At 36.0% G+C, this 15,626-nt stretch overlaps 1 protein-coding gene across 4 annotated transcripts in view; it reads right to left on the reverse strand.

Annotated features, from left to right (window-relative positions):
• ZEB2 (zinc finger E-box binding homeobox 2) overlaps positions 1-15,626 on the reverse strand; it is a 128,604-nt gene that overhangs the window by 20,855 nt on the left and 92,123 nt on the right. For all 4 annotated transcript variants that reach the window (XM_081262422.1, XM_081262423.1, XM_081262421.1 and 1 more), the window contains one exon: positions 14,420-14,491. In XM_081262422.1, the coding sequence (XP_081118548.1) occupies positions 14,420-14,491 (72 nt within the window). The remainder of the gene's footprint in view (positions 1-14,419; positions 14,492-15,626) is intronic.

Below are 15,626 nucleotides of genomic sequence, written 5' to 3' on the forward strand. Positions count from 1 at the left end.
CTTCCAAGATCTTGTAATACTATGTAGTGGACACAGGAATGAGGTAGAAAATTTGCTAGAAAGTTATAGAATTCCCTGCTGCATTTTTCTAGTATAAAATCAACCTCATTTTCATTCTTTCTGTAATCCTCTTCACTCCCTGGTCTCCTTGGAAGAACTGCCAAAACACACTGACAAAGGATATTTGCATGGTATTTATCATCAAACCATAACAAAAATTCACAAGAAACCTCAAGTAATTTCTTCCAACAACTTCTCCAGAGATTTTGCATTTAGTCCTAAAATTTACCCTAATATCTTGCAAATATCTCAACCTTCTCTAAGGTTAGGTAAACTTTTCTTTATCAAAAAAAAAAAGAACTTTATTAATTAAAAATGCCCTCCTGGCTATATGTACTTTAATATTAGTAAATAAAATTCTAGGTCCCTTCAAGTCTGATTTTCATAGAAATATGTTAGTCACTCTTATTAGTGTTGTTTATTAATGAAACTTTCATAAATATATTTATGTCTGTTTTAGATAAATACTGATATTTCTAAATAGATAATAATGATTACCTATATGGACTGACTTTAAAAATTATTGCCTAAGAAACAAGCAGTGTTATCAGAACTCTAAATAAAAGAGAAATACTGATTGGTTTCCAAATTGAGTTGTTTTAGGATATATTCTCAAAGATACTTAAATGTGGGGTTCACTTAGTGTTTATAGATAGTTAAATTATAATATGGTGCTGGGCACAGTAGCACACACCTGGAATCCCAGAGACTCTGGAAGTTGATGTAGGAGAATCAGCAATATAGTGAGACCATGTCTTAAAATAAAAAGTTAAAAAGGGCTGGGGATGTAGCTCAGTGGTAAAGCACCGCTGGGTTCAATCACTAATACCGAAAAAAAAGAAAAAATAATTGTTCCCCTTTTCTGTTTTCCTTTGCTATTAATTTTCTTTATTTGTAACAAGCATATGTTTACATAAGAAGACAAGTGGTCTATTATCACTGTTTTAGTAGTTTGCATATTTTTAATTTTCATAAAATATTGAAGAAATATATTTGAAGATTATGTTAAACCATTTTAACAAGCATTCAAATGAATAAGTAATAATTTTAGAAAAGAAAAACTTGAGGGCTGGGGATGTGGCTCAAGCGGTAGCGCGCTCGCCTGGCATGCGTGTGGCCCGGGTTCGATCCTCAGCACCATATACAAAGAAAGATGTTGTGTCCGCCGATATCTAAAAAATAAATATTATAAAAAAAAAAGAAAAACTTGAAGGATCCAGAAAAGCTGCATCAAGTCTATGAAAAAAAAAACTGAGTAGAATTATTCATTCACCCCTTGTTTAATAACTCTATATTGAATGCTACTAATGCCAGGGAGTGTGCTTGGTTTGAGACCATGATATTGACTGATAATTTCTTCCTACTTCTGTGATTTTCATTTTTGGAGACATGCAAAACAATGGTTGTGATTCTGTAATATACATACGTATATGCTTGCATAACAGGGGATTATGTGTACCTCTGCAGTGTCATGTGGGAATTGTTTATTGAATCATATAATCTACTTTTTACTCAATTCACTCTCTCACAGTAGAAGTAATCCTAAATCTGGGTAACTATGTTAATTTTTTTGAAAGGTAGTCCCTTTGTTAACAATATCATAGATGATAAGAAGTCCCAGAAAATTATTTCTAATTTTTTCATTGTATTGGCATTTTTAGTTTAAAGAAGAACATAGTTGGCATTTGTTGAAGTATATAAATTCTCATGGCTACTTTGTTTAAAGTTGACTAATTAATGAATATAAGCATTTCATCATTAAGAATGAATGTGTGCATTTCTGCAGAAAGCTTCCAAAATACATATTGGCACTAGATATCTAAAAACAACTGTGAGGGAGGAGGATGATCTTTTTCTCATCACACAGTTACGTGGCAGCTTCACAGAGCCTCCGACTGGTACAGAAGCATGTATAAAGCCAGGGAAGGGTCGTCAAGAGCAACAGAAAGTGTTCTTCTCTTGCTGGGAATTAGTACAGCCTCTTGGCCAGTCTCTCCACCCCTGCTCTGATATGATTTTCACTGGGCTACACATGTTCAGATGCCAATGAGAGTTCCCCATTCGATGGAGCTCTGGGAGAGAGAGGTAAAGAATGAACAGGGGGTGGGGATCTGTAGTAGACTGCAGGATCAAATATCTCCCTCAATAGCAGGAAGCATCCCAGTCAGGGACAGAGTCTAATTTTGAATTTAGATTTTATATTAGTGAATATCAAGGTTTAGAGGCTATAAACCCTTAGACAATGTTGATTACTATGTATTAGTATAGAATAACACAGAGTTATGACTTTTTTTTTAACTCCTAAGTTAGAAAATATGTGCTTATCTTTCTCATTATTGTGCAAACTAAAAATTCATAATTGGCATATGACCAAAAGGCATCAGGTGATGTTATTATGTTTTAGAGAGGTTGATGAAGCAAGGTATTATTATTATTATTATTATTATTATTGCTTTTTTGGTGGTGCTGGTGATTAAACCCAGGGCCTTGTGTGTGTGTGAGGCAAGTGCTCTACCAACTGAGTTATATCCCCAGCCCAAAGCAGGTGATTTTGCCCAGCAAATCAATGCTCATTCCATCTGCTTTTTGAGAAGCACATAACATGCAGTGGTTTGCTTCAGGATAGTCAGTGGTTTTCAAAATGTGGTCCCCAGACCAGAAGCATCAGTACTATCTGGAAACTTGTTTGGAATTCAAATTCCTGGGGTCCACTCCAGAGTCATCAAACTGTGTTTTAACAAGACTTTCAAGAAACTCTGACTTGTGCCCAGTTTAAGAACCACTACTCTAGGAATTCAAGCATTTGCCTCACTTGGCTAAGTAAGATGCAGTTTTGAGGAGCAGCATTGAATAATTCCCATGTCACATAACTTTCCCGACCATCTCAACCCTAGTTTATGCTATTCTTCTTTACAATGCTATCTACAAATCTCAATCTTTGAATTTATCACATCACGTTGTCATCTTTCACTTGCATATCTGCATGTTGATAGAGACATGGACCCTGTCTTATTCGGCCTTGTGTCACTGGTGCACAGCACAATGCCTGGGACACAGTTATTTCTCAATGATTGAATGATTAGACCAGGTTCAGGGCCTTGGACACTGCATTTTGGCTCAGTCATTTTACATTTTTGAATCTCAATTTCCTCATCTGTGAAATGAGCCAGTGTGTGTCTTCTGGGGCATCCTCAAAGTGCCAGAATTTCATAATTTCAATAAAGAATTGTCCCAAGCAATTTGCTTTTCATTCTCTAGCTAAGCCCAGAGAATTTAATCTGTGTTAATTTCCATTAAAAACTCAAAGCAATACAGCCTTTAGATTGGGGAACCACATACAAAGATTAAGAAAAAAATATTTTGGAGGTGCTTGGAAACCACAGGCAACATCACAAAGAAAACAGTGCTTATTAAATATTTGTTGAATGAATGAAGGAAGAACTCAAGAAGCCTGGAAGATTCGTTATTTTTTGTGGGAACTCTTGCTGTGAAGTAGAGATAGCTGCTCCTAATCGCAAGCAAAGCTAATAAAACCACAGCATTCATTAGCCAGGAAGTGAACAAGTTCTTCTTGTTGCACACTGATTATGGTCTGAACATGACCCATTCCTGCCTGCCCTGCCAAGTGCTACTTCTGCTTTCCTACTCTTTCTCTCCTTTGCTTTTAAATGTCTGATATTTACTAAAAAATTTAGAACTAACTGTAACCATGAGAAGCTATCCGAAGTCTTGTTCAACAAGACTCTTCCAACCTATGAAAATGTGACAGATACAAACAAGAAGAAAAAGACTCACTTCATAATACTTTGACTCCCTCCTAGTATTTGGGTACTAGCTGTATTATCTGATCATGTACAAATGACTAACACTGCGCATCCATGCAACTCTTGGAAAATACAGGATGATCAAATTTGTGTAGTTTCTTCTAATGAATTTAAAAGTTTTAATTTAAACTCCATGTAAGAGAAATAGGAGGAATTGGAAGTTATTAAACCAAGAGGATAGTAAAGATATACAAACTTTCTTACTCTTTCTCCAACTTTCTTCTATGCTAATGATGAGGTATATAGAATTTATGTTTAAATAGACCTACTTATTTGCTAGATTGTAACCTTGTCATGAATATTACCCAACTGGGGGAGTTACACTTTGTACCACTGTGTTTCTTGCTCAAGCAAGATTTTTAGTCTAGGTCTAGAGCTTCACTTGGGATTCAATTGTTCTGGATACACTGAAAACCTGGTCTGAACTGGCATTTCTTTTTTCTTTTTGTGGTACTAGATATTGAACCCTAGAGTGCTTTACCCCTGAGTTACATCCTCAGCACGACCGCCACCCCACCGTGGTGGGTCTTTTTTGATATAGGGTCTTGCTAAGTTGCCCAGGCTGACCTCAAACTTGAGGTCTTCTTGGCTTAGCCTCCCAGTCACTGGAATTACAGGTTTGTGCCATCATAACCCTGTATGAACTGGCCTTCTATCTGGTATTTCAGGTGGTGAAACTCTGATCCCATTCCTTCCCACTCGGTTTATCATCTGCTGTTATTTTATGCATTCTATGAAGTATAATTAAGACTGGCTAGGTGATTTGTGAAAAACAGAGCAAAATGAAACTGCGGGTTTCCTCACTTAGAAATTGCAAAGAGTTTCAAGACAGCAACAGCAGAGTAACGAAGTGAGACAGACCCACTTAAGGGTAGGGCCCTGCATGGGTTATGCAGATTTCATATTGAGGAACTTGGCCCTATGTAAGATAGCATAGGTTGGGATCCCTAAGCGTCTCCTGTTTCCCTACCAAATAGGACAGGTCTGCTTTTAATTTTCTTTGTTCATCCTTCCCAGAACAATATCACTAGGAGAAAGGGTAGGGTGGGGTGCAGTCCAAATTTGTAGTCTAATTTCCTCATTTAACAGCTGATACTACTAAGGTACTACAGTAAAGTTAATGATTCATACAAAGTTACACAACTAATTTCTGGAAAAGCTGGATGCAAAATTCATACATCTTGACTCTTAACCCATTGCTCTTTCCACTACACCACAATGATTCAACATGAGAGAGACTGGGGGGTGGGGGGTGGGGAGGGAGAGGCAGAGAAAATCCCATCTTTTTAATTTTTCATCATGCCTGATTTGATAACATTTGAACAGGCCCTAGCTGCAGAAAATACTGTAACAACATTATAATTCTAAATAAACATATCAGTACACTATAAATTTAGTATGGGGAAAAGACAATTAAAGTACCCACTTCAATCTAGACGTGGTGTCAAACGCCTGCAATCCCAACAATTTGGGAGGCTGAGGCAGAAGGATTGCCAATTTAAGGCCAACCTGGGAAACTAATAGCAAGACCCTGTCTTAAAATATAAAAGAGAAAGGGCAGCGGATATAGCCCAGAATATGGTAGAGCACCCTTGGTTTCAATCTCCTGTAACCACAAAGATAGAGAGATCAATCAATCAATAAACAACTAAAATGCCCTCTTCAGTGGGAGCTATTAAATTTTTAACTTTTTCTTTTTTTCGTGTTCTCCCTCTTTTCTTTTTAAAATTTAAATTTATTTTTAACTGATTCATAGTAGCCCTTCTGAATCCTATTTGCTTATATCACTTTAAAAAAATTTTTAATGGATGATAGAGTCTGAATCTACTGGGGTAGAGAGAAATAATATAAAAGTTTTTCAGATTCTCTGCTCAAGAAGCTTATTTAAAATTACCACTTAATATTTAGTAATTGTATTTCCCTAATTTCTTATTTTTAATCAAGTTTCTAAGGGCACTCAATGAAGAATGATTCTTCAAAGCACCATACAAAGGTGGAATATTATAAGCTATTAATTTATTATATATTTTATGCATCCAGTAAATAAAAGCTATCTCAAGCTTACCATAAAACTAGAGACCAAAAAAGAACTTTATTCATGGTTCATTTTGCTTTCCCATTTCACATAGTGCTTGGTTCTCCCCCCACATGTTTAATGACATCCTCCCACATGGGTTCTACTTCTTCAGATTAAATGAAACTGTGTCATCCCCTGGTAATATCCTATCCCTCACAGACCTCTCCTGCAGAGCCCTTCTTGCCTGCATCTCTCCAGACACACAAAGCAAAGAGGATGCGTCCATGTACTCCTTAATTCACACTACCATTTCAAACCAGGGTTACCTGTTTCATCAGTTCACTCATGATTTATTTACCATTAATTCAGCAAGCCCCTATTTACCAACCATCAATACTTTATGAACCACTGTAACTACTGAGAGAAATATAAAGAAAAGGAAACTTAATCTCTACCCTTGAAGAACCAACACTCTGGAATTATAAGGTTTGGAAGAACAAAGTTGTGCGTTTTCACCTTCAGGTTTTGGGACACTGCCTATATAGTTCTAGTAAAATGACACCTGTCCCATGACTACATTTCCCCCAGGAATACTATCATTCTGGAATACTCCATCCCTCAAAAGGCAGTCCATGGGGAGCCCTGTCTTCACAGTGCTTTGGCTTTTCTAGTCTAACAGCACAGATGAATGTGTCTTGTACAGCTCTAACCTAGGACAATTCCATCTCTCAGAACCAAGACAGGCTTTCACTCTCCACTTTCCACTTGTCCTCATCATTTTATTCCTCATTTCCTTGAAGTAGGTACTTTGGTGTGACGAGGGCTGACCATCCCCCAGTCTACTCCACCTGCCCTGTGTACTGACTGGCTCCTTGGAGCTGGGAATCATCATTCCCATCCCCACTTCTGATTCTCATACCATTCTTGCACTGCCAGACTAAGGTCCAGTTCAACTTCTCCACTCCCCAAATATCAAAACAGATTTATCTAATTGTATAGTCTGATTTCAGATTATGTTTTCACAACAGGATATTCTTTCCTGAAGATGACTGAATTGCCATACGTTATCCACAGCAACTGCTCTCAAGTCCCACTCTTGAAGATTCCAAGCCTACTCCTATTCCACACTGCTTACTGATGATCTCTTTTCCCTATCTACTTCAAGGAGTACAACCACTGTGATGTAAATTTTCTGTACTACTATAAATTTGACCAAATTCTGTCATCATTCTCCCATTTTCTTTTGATCTTGCTGCTAAAATAAAGACATATTCTTGACCACTACCATGGTTACCATCTAAAGTTGTTCCCTCACAACTCTTCTGAAAACTTACTCCATGTTTCACCCTGTCTCCATCTCTATTTTCAGCCTTTCTCTTTCCTTTTTCATAAAGGCATGTTCAGAAAGCTTTTGTCCTGAAGAAAACTTTCCCTGAAATTTGCCATCTCCTGAATGCACCTCTCTCTCTCTCACTTTTTAAGGCACTTCTTGATTATCCTATCTCTAATATTTGACCTAACACTCGGTCAGAAACACTCTGCAACACGGAACTTGGCACTTCAACCTACATAGCATGTTGTATTTTGAATAAAATAGCTTAATCCATACATTCGTTATTATCATCAATAACCATGATGATGATTAGCAATTTCTGTCCTAATATTCTGTTAAGCATTTTACACATACTTCTTATTCACCTACCACTATTTTAGTCACCCAGTTGAATCTAAGTAGTTAGTAACAATGACCATTCTTTGCTCATTGTATCTTTCATGATGCTTACTTAACAAAATACCTTGCACTTAGTAGGGTCTCAATAAGTGACTACTGACTTGGAGAACTAATGAGGCTCTATAATTATAAACTCATAAATTTTGTCATCCCGTCATTGTGATTTTTCCTCCTATTGGTACCACAAAATTTCATGCTTCTCATGGGGAGAACTAAGTCTTTTGTTTCCTTGAAGTTTCTTTCTCAAGCCTCAGTTCAAATTCTGCTCTTAATGAACGCCTGGACTGAAAAGGAATGAGCATAGGGTTGGGTGTGATGTCACACCCTTGTAATCCCAGAGATTTGGGAGGCCAGGGCAGAAGGATCATAATTTTCAGGCCTCTGCAATTTAGTGAGACCCTATCTCAAAATAAAAAGTACAACTGAGGAAGTGCTCCTGGGTTCTATCCCCAGGACCACACACACACACACACACACACACACACCAAAAGAATGAGTGTAGATATCTTAGTGGCTGTGAATAGGGCTAAAAGTTCATTACCTGTTCACTGATTGTTACTTGGTGTAAGAAGAAAAAAAAATATGATTCTTGAAGGTGGTCAGTTATGAAATAAAGGGCAAAATCATCATTATACAAACATAAATACTACTAAACCCTCTTCTATAATTAATTTAAAAATGCTAAAGATGAAATGAGATAGAAGACTCATAGATGCAGGTGGTCATTAAAATCCTTTATAACCACTCCTTCCTAACCTTCATATTTTAACCTCAAACACAGTAACCAAACAGTGGAAAGAATTTGTCCAACAACTCAGTGTAGTTTTCTAGGATGTCAAAGCAACTAAAATGATAATGTCTCTCAAAATTGCCTGGTTGGTCCTTTCATTACGAATTTGTGAAACATTGTATTTTTGTTTACTGAGCTTAATGAGACACTAGTGTGAAGGGAGGAAATAGTTTACAATGCATTCATTTTCTAACATATAAAAATAGTTTAAGGCTTATTGGTAGATGCAAACTGGAGAAATAAAGCAAAACAGGTTGAGCAGCCTGGCTAGTTAGACATTGTAGTAGGTGCCTTAAAAATGGCATGGCATTCAGCCCCTGCAGTGAGGCCTTGTACATAGAGGAGCATTATTTCCACTTTACTAATGAGAAATGAAGGCTTATCAATTATGCACTAAAGTTCATATAACTAGTAATTGTTAGGGGCAAAACTCAAATGTAAGTTTCTGATGTTAGAATCTGTAGCATTCCAAAATTATTGTCTCTCATATACAAATTATTTTCAATGTTCTTCTTAGAATGTTAGATATATGTTTAATAACTATAGTTAGAGTTGATAAAGCTGATTATTGGACAAGAATTTTTCTTGTGCTGTGTAAGATTAAGAACAGAGTCCTGGGGCTGGGGTTGTGGCTCAGAGGCACTTGCCTCACATGTGTGAGGCACTGGGTTCTAGTCTTAGCACCACATATAAATAAATGAATAAAAGAAAGGTACATCAACTAAAAAAAAAAAGAAAAAGAAAATTAAAAAAAAAAGAACAGAGTCCTAAATTAGTCTTGCCCAATTTCTGGATGTAAGGAGTACTTTTTTCCCCCAGCAAAGGAGGTGAGGATGCAGGTGGTTATTAATAGCCTTTTATAACTAGAGTACTATGTTGTCTGAGTAAAATAACTTTCACACATTCAGAGAGAAAAACATCAGGGGCCTGTCTGGGTCTTGATATGCACGTGGAACTGCATTAATACTAATGATCACCATGCACCTAAGAGATTGTTGTTACTACTAGCACATAGGCAAACTCGTGTTTATAATGCTTCTAAGTTTTTCCATTTCTTTTATTTTCTTAGGAAATAAGTTTTTTTTCACACTCTTGGAAATTTTACCTAATGATTCCACTCTGAATTTGAACTCTATTAATATCTGGGAGTTGTAGAATTCATTCAAATGTATTCTTTATCTTATATCTCAGAGCTTTACTATTTTCTTTCTTTTTAAAAACATTAAAGCCAGTGAAATTAAGCAATTTAGAAAGTTTAATGTAAATCAAGGTTTGCAATGCTTTATGTTGTTATAAATCAATTTTGCTCTGCTGTTAATCTAACTTAGTTGTAAAAAGAAAATTTGGTACTCTAGACTACTTTGCCTTTACAAGTTGATTTCAGGGACTTCACTAGTCTAAAGATACTGACTCAATTCCCTCCCCAGGTAATGTTTTCTCTTACTGTGAAGTTTAAAAAAAAGTTTTTAAGAATGCATTTCTTCTCCACCAAATATTTTTCATTCATTCATTCATTCTACCAGTGAACACATGTTCACTGCTGTATTGGGCACTTTGAGGCAAACAGAATAGTTTTTTTTTCTTAAAATCAGAATTTTTGGTCACTAATATCAATATATATGTTATTTATTTAATTACTTTTACAGTGTTATGAAGTAGATACCATAATGACCTGCCCCAATTCTTTATCCCAAGACAGCTCCTGTTTTCATGAAATTAGGTGAATAGGTGCAAACAATATGAAGAGGAATAATTCAGGGTGTATACCTTAGGGCTGTGGAATTTCAGAGAATGAAGACATTGATATAATTTGATGTACTCAGAGATGACCACATTAAGGATCTATGAGCCAGTCCTGAGAAACAGAAGGGTGAGTAGAACTTAAATAAGTAGCAAAAAGGGGGTGAAAGATTAGGCTCTGAAGAGATAGCATGGTCAGAGAACTCACAGGTTGGTGGAAATGTGAGTCTTTTTTTGATATCACAAGCACTTTGGTCAGATTAGGAATGAAGCCCTGTGGCTATCCAATCCGATGGTACTTAATTCTGAACTGAAGGATGTTGGTTTTGTACTATGGGCACTAACGAACAATTAAGGATTCTAACAAGAGACATGGACAGTGGCTGGGAATATAGCTCAGTAGCAGAGAGCTTGCCCAGAATGCATGAGTCCCTGAGTTCAATCCCCGGCACAACCAAAAGATTAAAAAGGAGGTGAGGGATTGGATTTTGAATGATGAGTTATAGGAAGGATGTGGACATTCTTCTGAATGGAGGAGGACATGAAGGCTCAAGGAGAGTCACCTAGAAGGCTTTTGGGCATGGAAGACTGCAACAGTGAGAGATGAAAATATCTGGTTGGTGAGTTCAGATCAGATGTCAAAAATATGTCAAACTAAAAATATGAAGGGGAAATTGTTGTTTGCTCTTATTCACTCCCTTATTTCTTCAAAAGCACTCTTTGACCTAGACTATTCCAAGATCTGTGGTGACAAAGTGACCAACACCAGGCAGCTTTATTGCAGGAAGATATTATAGCTTGGGATGACCACAGAAGGTCAGCCAATAGCTGTATCTTGTTTGTTTTTGTTTTGTAGTTTAGTTTAGTTTTGTTTTGTTGGTACTGGGAATCAAACCCAGGGCTTCATGCATGCTAAGCAGGTACTCTATAACTCAGCCACCCCCTCACCCCTCCAGCCTGTATTTTGATGAGTAGGACTTGTGAGGAGAGAATAAGACAGCCCATTAAAAAGTAATTTTAACCAAAAAAGGGGGGAGGGTATATTATTTCAATTCTACATGTATTTAACACCCCAAAAGATGCAAAGGATAAGAACTAAACTTATGGCTGATAAGAGATATGTGTATATTCCCTAGAAAGTTAAAGGTATAAATTGAGGGTCACCAGTAAGTTCCTAATTACCAATTTGTTCATTTAGCATGCCCACAAGTTTAGTTATTTGAAGATTTTAACTGAGGTGACCATTCTCACCTTTATACACATCCCTTTCTTTGCTTCTGAGTGTTTACATTTTTTCTCTCTCCTTATAAACTTTTTTCCTTTGAATGAATCTGATTTCTCTCCCTACCCACCAAGAGCCCTGGCCTCAACTTTCTATGGGCTTCAATAAGTATACTTTCACTTGTAAATCTTACAGTTTTATGATGATAAATACCATCTGAATATACTTGTATGACTCTCAAATCTCTATCTTTAGTTCTAACTACTTAGTTTTCAATTCCTCATATCCAGTGGGCAGAAACACGCGCGCGCACACACACACGAAAATCCTTCTGTCTGAAGTTGGGTTCAAGGTTTTCTCAAAACTGACTCCTTCTTCTATATATCTAGAAATACTAAGTATTTTCATATCCTAAAATGAATTTTGAAGCTACTTTACCTCTGTCATCAGAGAATCAGTTGTTTAAAAGTTATGTTGCTAATTTCCCTGGTGTGTCCACCCTATGTCCACCCTTGGAAAATATTTTTCTCACTTCACACCTCAATAACAATAACTATAATGACTTCCAGTAGGTCTCCAGAGTCTGGTTTTCTCCCATAGATAGGATGGTAGTATAACATGACCCAAACTACTTTTTTTCTTTTTCTTTTTTCGAATTTTTAATATTTATTTCTTAGTTCTCGGTGGACACAACATCTTTGTTGGTATGTGGTGCTGAGGATCGAACCCGGGCCGCATGCATGCCAGGCGAGCGCGCTACCGCTTGAGCCACATTCCCAGCCCAGCAAACTACTTTTGTTCTGATGCTTTACATTCTCTAGCAGCTGGCTTCAACTTAAATGTCCAGTTTTATTTTCCACAAATTGCCCCTAGCACCCTTTTGATTCAGCCAGATCCTTCTACTCACTCTCCTCTGAAGAGAGAGGCTTCTTTCCCTCCTGGGCTCATGCACTTTTCTTCAAGAAGTCCATTCTTCACTCCTCCATGACTAGTGAACAATGTACTTAGCTCAAATTCTACCTCCTTCATAAAACCTTATATGAATACCTACCCAATAGGTCTCTCCTAATTCTGTAATTCAAGTAACCATGCTTCCTACCATTTTTTGCATATTTATCATGTATTTTCTCTTATTGTTCATTATTATTTCATGTGTATTGGGCTTATCTTCTAAATTTAATAACTAAGCCTTAGTCTTCCTGTCCCATCTTTTTCCACACATGCACACAACAGTGAATATATTGAAGACACACAATGAATACTTATTGATTTATTTATTGACTGAATACATACGAACCATAAGGAACAGAACGTATTATGAGAAAAGGAGATCTTAAAGCCTGGTGAAAGGATGTTTAAGATTGATTTTTAAACATTCTTGGTAGGAACCATCTTTATTAACCTCACTTAAGACTTTAGGTATATAAAACATCTAGTAAATTGTCACTTTGTTGGGACAAATTCTCTTTTGTGACATTTTAAATGCTTAAAAAGGAAATAAAAATCAGTTTTTATTTGTGCTCTAAAGATAAAATTTAAGATTTATTTTTTAAAGAAATGTGAGACTCAATCTTCCCTCTGTGTTGGAACATTACAGAAAGTATCTAATTCTAGATATCTTTTTATTATTAAATTTTATATGAAATTATTTGGTATTTTTCTATTTTTACTTGGTGATAATATCCTGGCAATATAGAATATTAAAACTAGAAGTGTTCTTAGCAAGCAACTAATTCAACCTATTCATTTCATAATGGTGGGGCAACTAACTTACTCAAGGTCATGATCCAGTTATTGCCAACGCTGCATCTAGAAATTAGGATCATTAGTTCCTAATTCTATACTTTTTCTGTAAATGCATAATGTATAATTTCATTTTTGTACCTTAAATTGACATTATCCAAATGAATAAAAGATGACCACAGTTTTTCATATTTCTCTTATTTTATAGCCAAGAAAGTGAATTAGTGCTTTTTAACTTATTAAAAAGCATATTCTCAATGAAAACGCAGCATTAACAGTTTATTATGATGTGTGTCAACGTAAGGGCCATGAATATCAGCTTGATTATTGACATTTCTGAAACTTCACAAAATTGCAAGTTTTTTTTTTCCTCCAATGGTGAGTTGAGTGGAAATAGTTATATGAGATTTTTGGTTTTGTTTTGGAAGATAATTTTATATTGGGCACTATGCTAATATTTGTAGTGGTAGTGTGGATGATTGTTTGAAACACCTAAAATAATTAGGCTCATCTGGGAAAAAGAGAAGTAAACATCATGAGCCAATGTAAATTTGAGCTGGTGACATGACCATGTAAGGGAAGACAGCATTTAGTTTTTGGGAAAACAAATGGAGTGTCACAGTTGTCCTTAACCTCTGTTCTGTAGCAGCAGCAGCACAGTACAACTAAAAGACAGTTACTGACTTTCACTGTCATTTTTCAACCTTATTAAAAAAAAAAAAAAGTTAAATCGTCAATTTTCCTCTAAAACTTCTGCCTAGAAAACATTATTTAGAAGGCTAACAGATGCGGAGAACTAAAAGTGGAGAGAGAATTAAAAAGAACTCAGATGATTAATTTTTGTGAGGAACGTTCATGGAAATTTGGCTTTCTGCAAAAAAACACTTTATAATCTACATTATACTGTATCATTTGAATTCTCAGTGGCTGATATTAAGCGGTGGCTAGTAGAGGCCTATCATATTCTAATTTTAAAATTATTTGTGTAGTCTTTTAAAGTAAAAATTACTACTAGAAATCCACCCAACTCATTCTGTGAAAAGATCCATTCAGACAGCTCAGTAGTCTTTGGCTTCAGAGGCAAATAAGGGGTATATAAGAATGAAAGAAACATTTTCTTAATAAATTACCAAAAATATAGAAATTTCAAATTTGAAACACAAACAGAGACATGAAAAGTCCCAGTTATTTAAGTCATGAAGATGAAAGTGGATGGGTCAGCATTTCCCTGACTCATTAAATCCACATGACCCAGGACAAATGTGACCTTAGCATGGTAAACATAACTTACCTGTACCATTGTTAAGTGTGGTCTGGATCACGGCTTCTGGCCCCATAGTGTCATAGTCTTCCTTCATTTCTTCTGTGGGGGAAAATTATCTTTAGCATTTGAGAACTGTAGAAAGGCTTACTATACTAAGCATGCCAAGCACAGGAACAAGGAAGATTCTTTTTAAAGGAAACAGAGAAAAGGCTTGTTGTAAACCTCTAAACAATAGCTTTGTTCAGGCAATTGAATGAATCCAATAGTGCTAGCTGCACAAGAACTTATTTACTTTAAGCATTACTGCAAGCTGTGAAAAACAGAGGTGCTTATTTGGAGCAAACGAAGGGCTTTTCTTCTGGTGGCAGTTCTAGTGACAAACAGGGGGAAGATATTATTTTTTCAATAAGAGTCAAAAGCAACTAAGTATTTGTACTGAGGAAGAGACAAGCTAGCTGCTCTGCCTCTGGTAACTCTGGATGCTTAGTGCAAGTCAGAATTTCTCATTTTATATTCCTGCTTTTATTCCCTCTAGGGAGTAGGTATGATGTTGCCAATCTAGGCAAGCATACTTTTTAAAAGCCCCTAATTCTACATATCAAAACTTGGAAAGCCTACTTTATAGAATGAACATCCCAGAGGTATCAAAAATACCTATTTCACTGTGTATATGAACTTCTAAAACATGTCTTCCTTATTTTTTTTTCCTCATCTCTCATCAATATCTTTTTGGTTATCATTTATGCCTCTGTAGGTAATCAGTCACTTTCTGAGGAAAACTATATAGATATAACAACACCTCAATGTTCTGATCCAGATGAAAATATGTAACACACTGAAATTGAAAATTCATAAATAATTAAAGGCCATTTTCAAAAACTAACATTTTAAAAAATCTAAAATACAGGGGACTTCTTGAATTTCTCTGCCTACTAGATTATAGGGCATGTGAGAAAGCAGAGCAGGACAGCTGCCAGTTAAAAATCTTTCAAGTAAGTAAATTAAACATAAACTTTTAAAAAATGTAGTTTTAAAATGACAATACTAATGAGAACCAAATGTGATCAAAAATGAGTATTTCTCTGAGAAAATCATTTTACTTCAAACAAGAGAAACTTTTAAAAATTGGACTCTGAATTCCTAAATTTATCCTGATCATTTTTTGCTGATCACATCCTAGGGTATTTTGTAAGAGAACAGGTTCTAGAAAATGTCACAGCAAAATTAAAACATA

This window comes from Spermophilus citellus, assembly GCF_964194105.1.
Source record: "Spermophilus citellus genome assembly, chromosome: 11".
NCBI classification, from domain to species: Eukaryota; Metazoa; Chordata; class Mammalia; order Rodentia; family Sciuridae; genus Spermophilus; species Spermophilus citellus.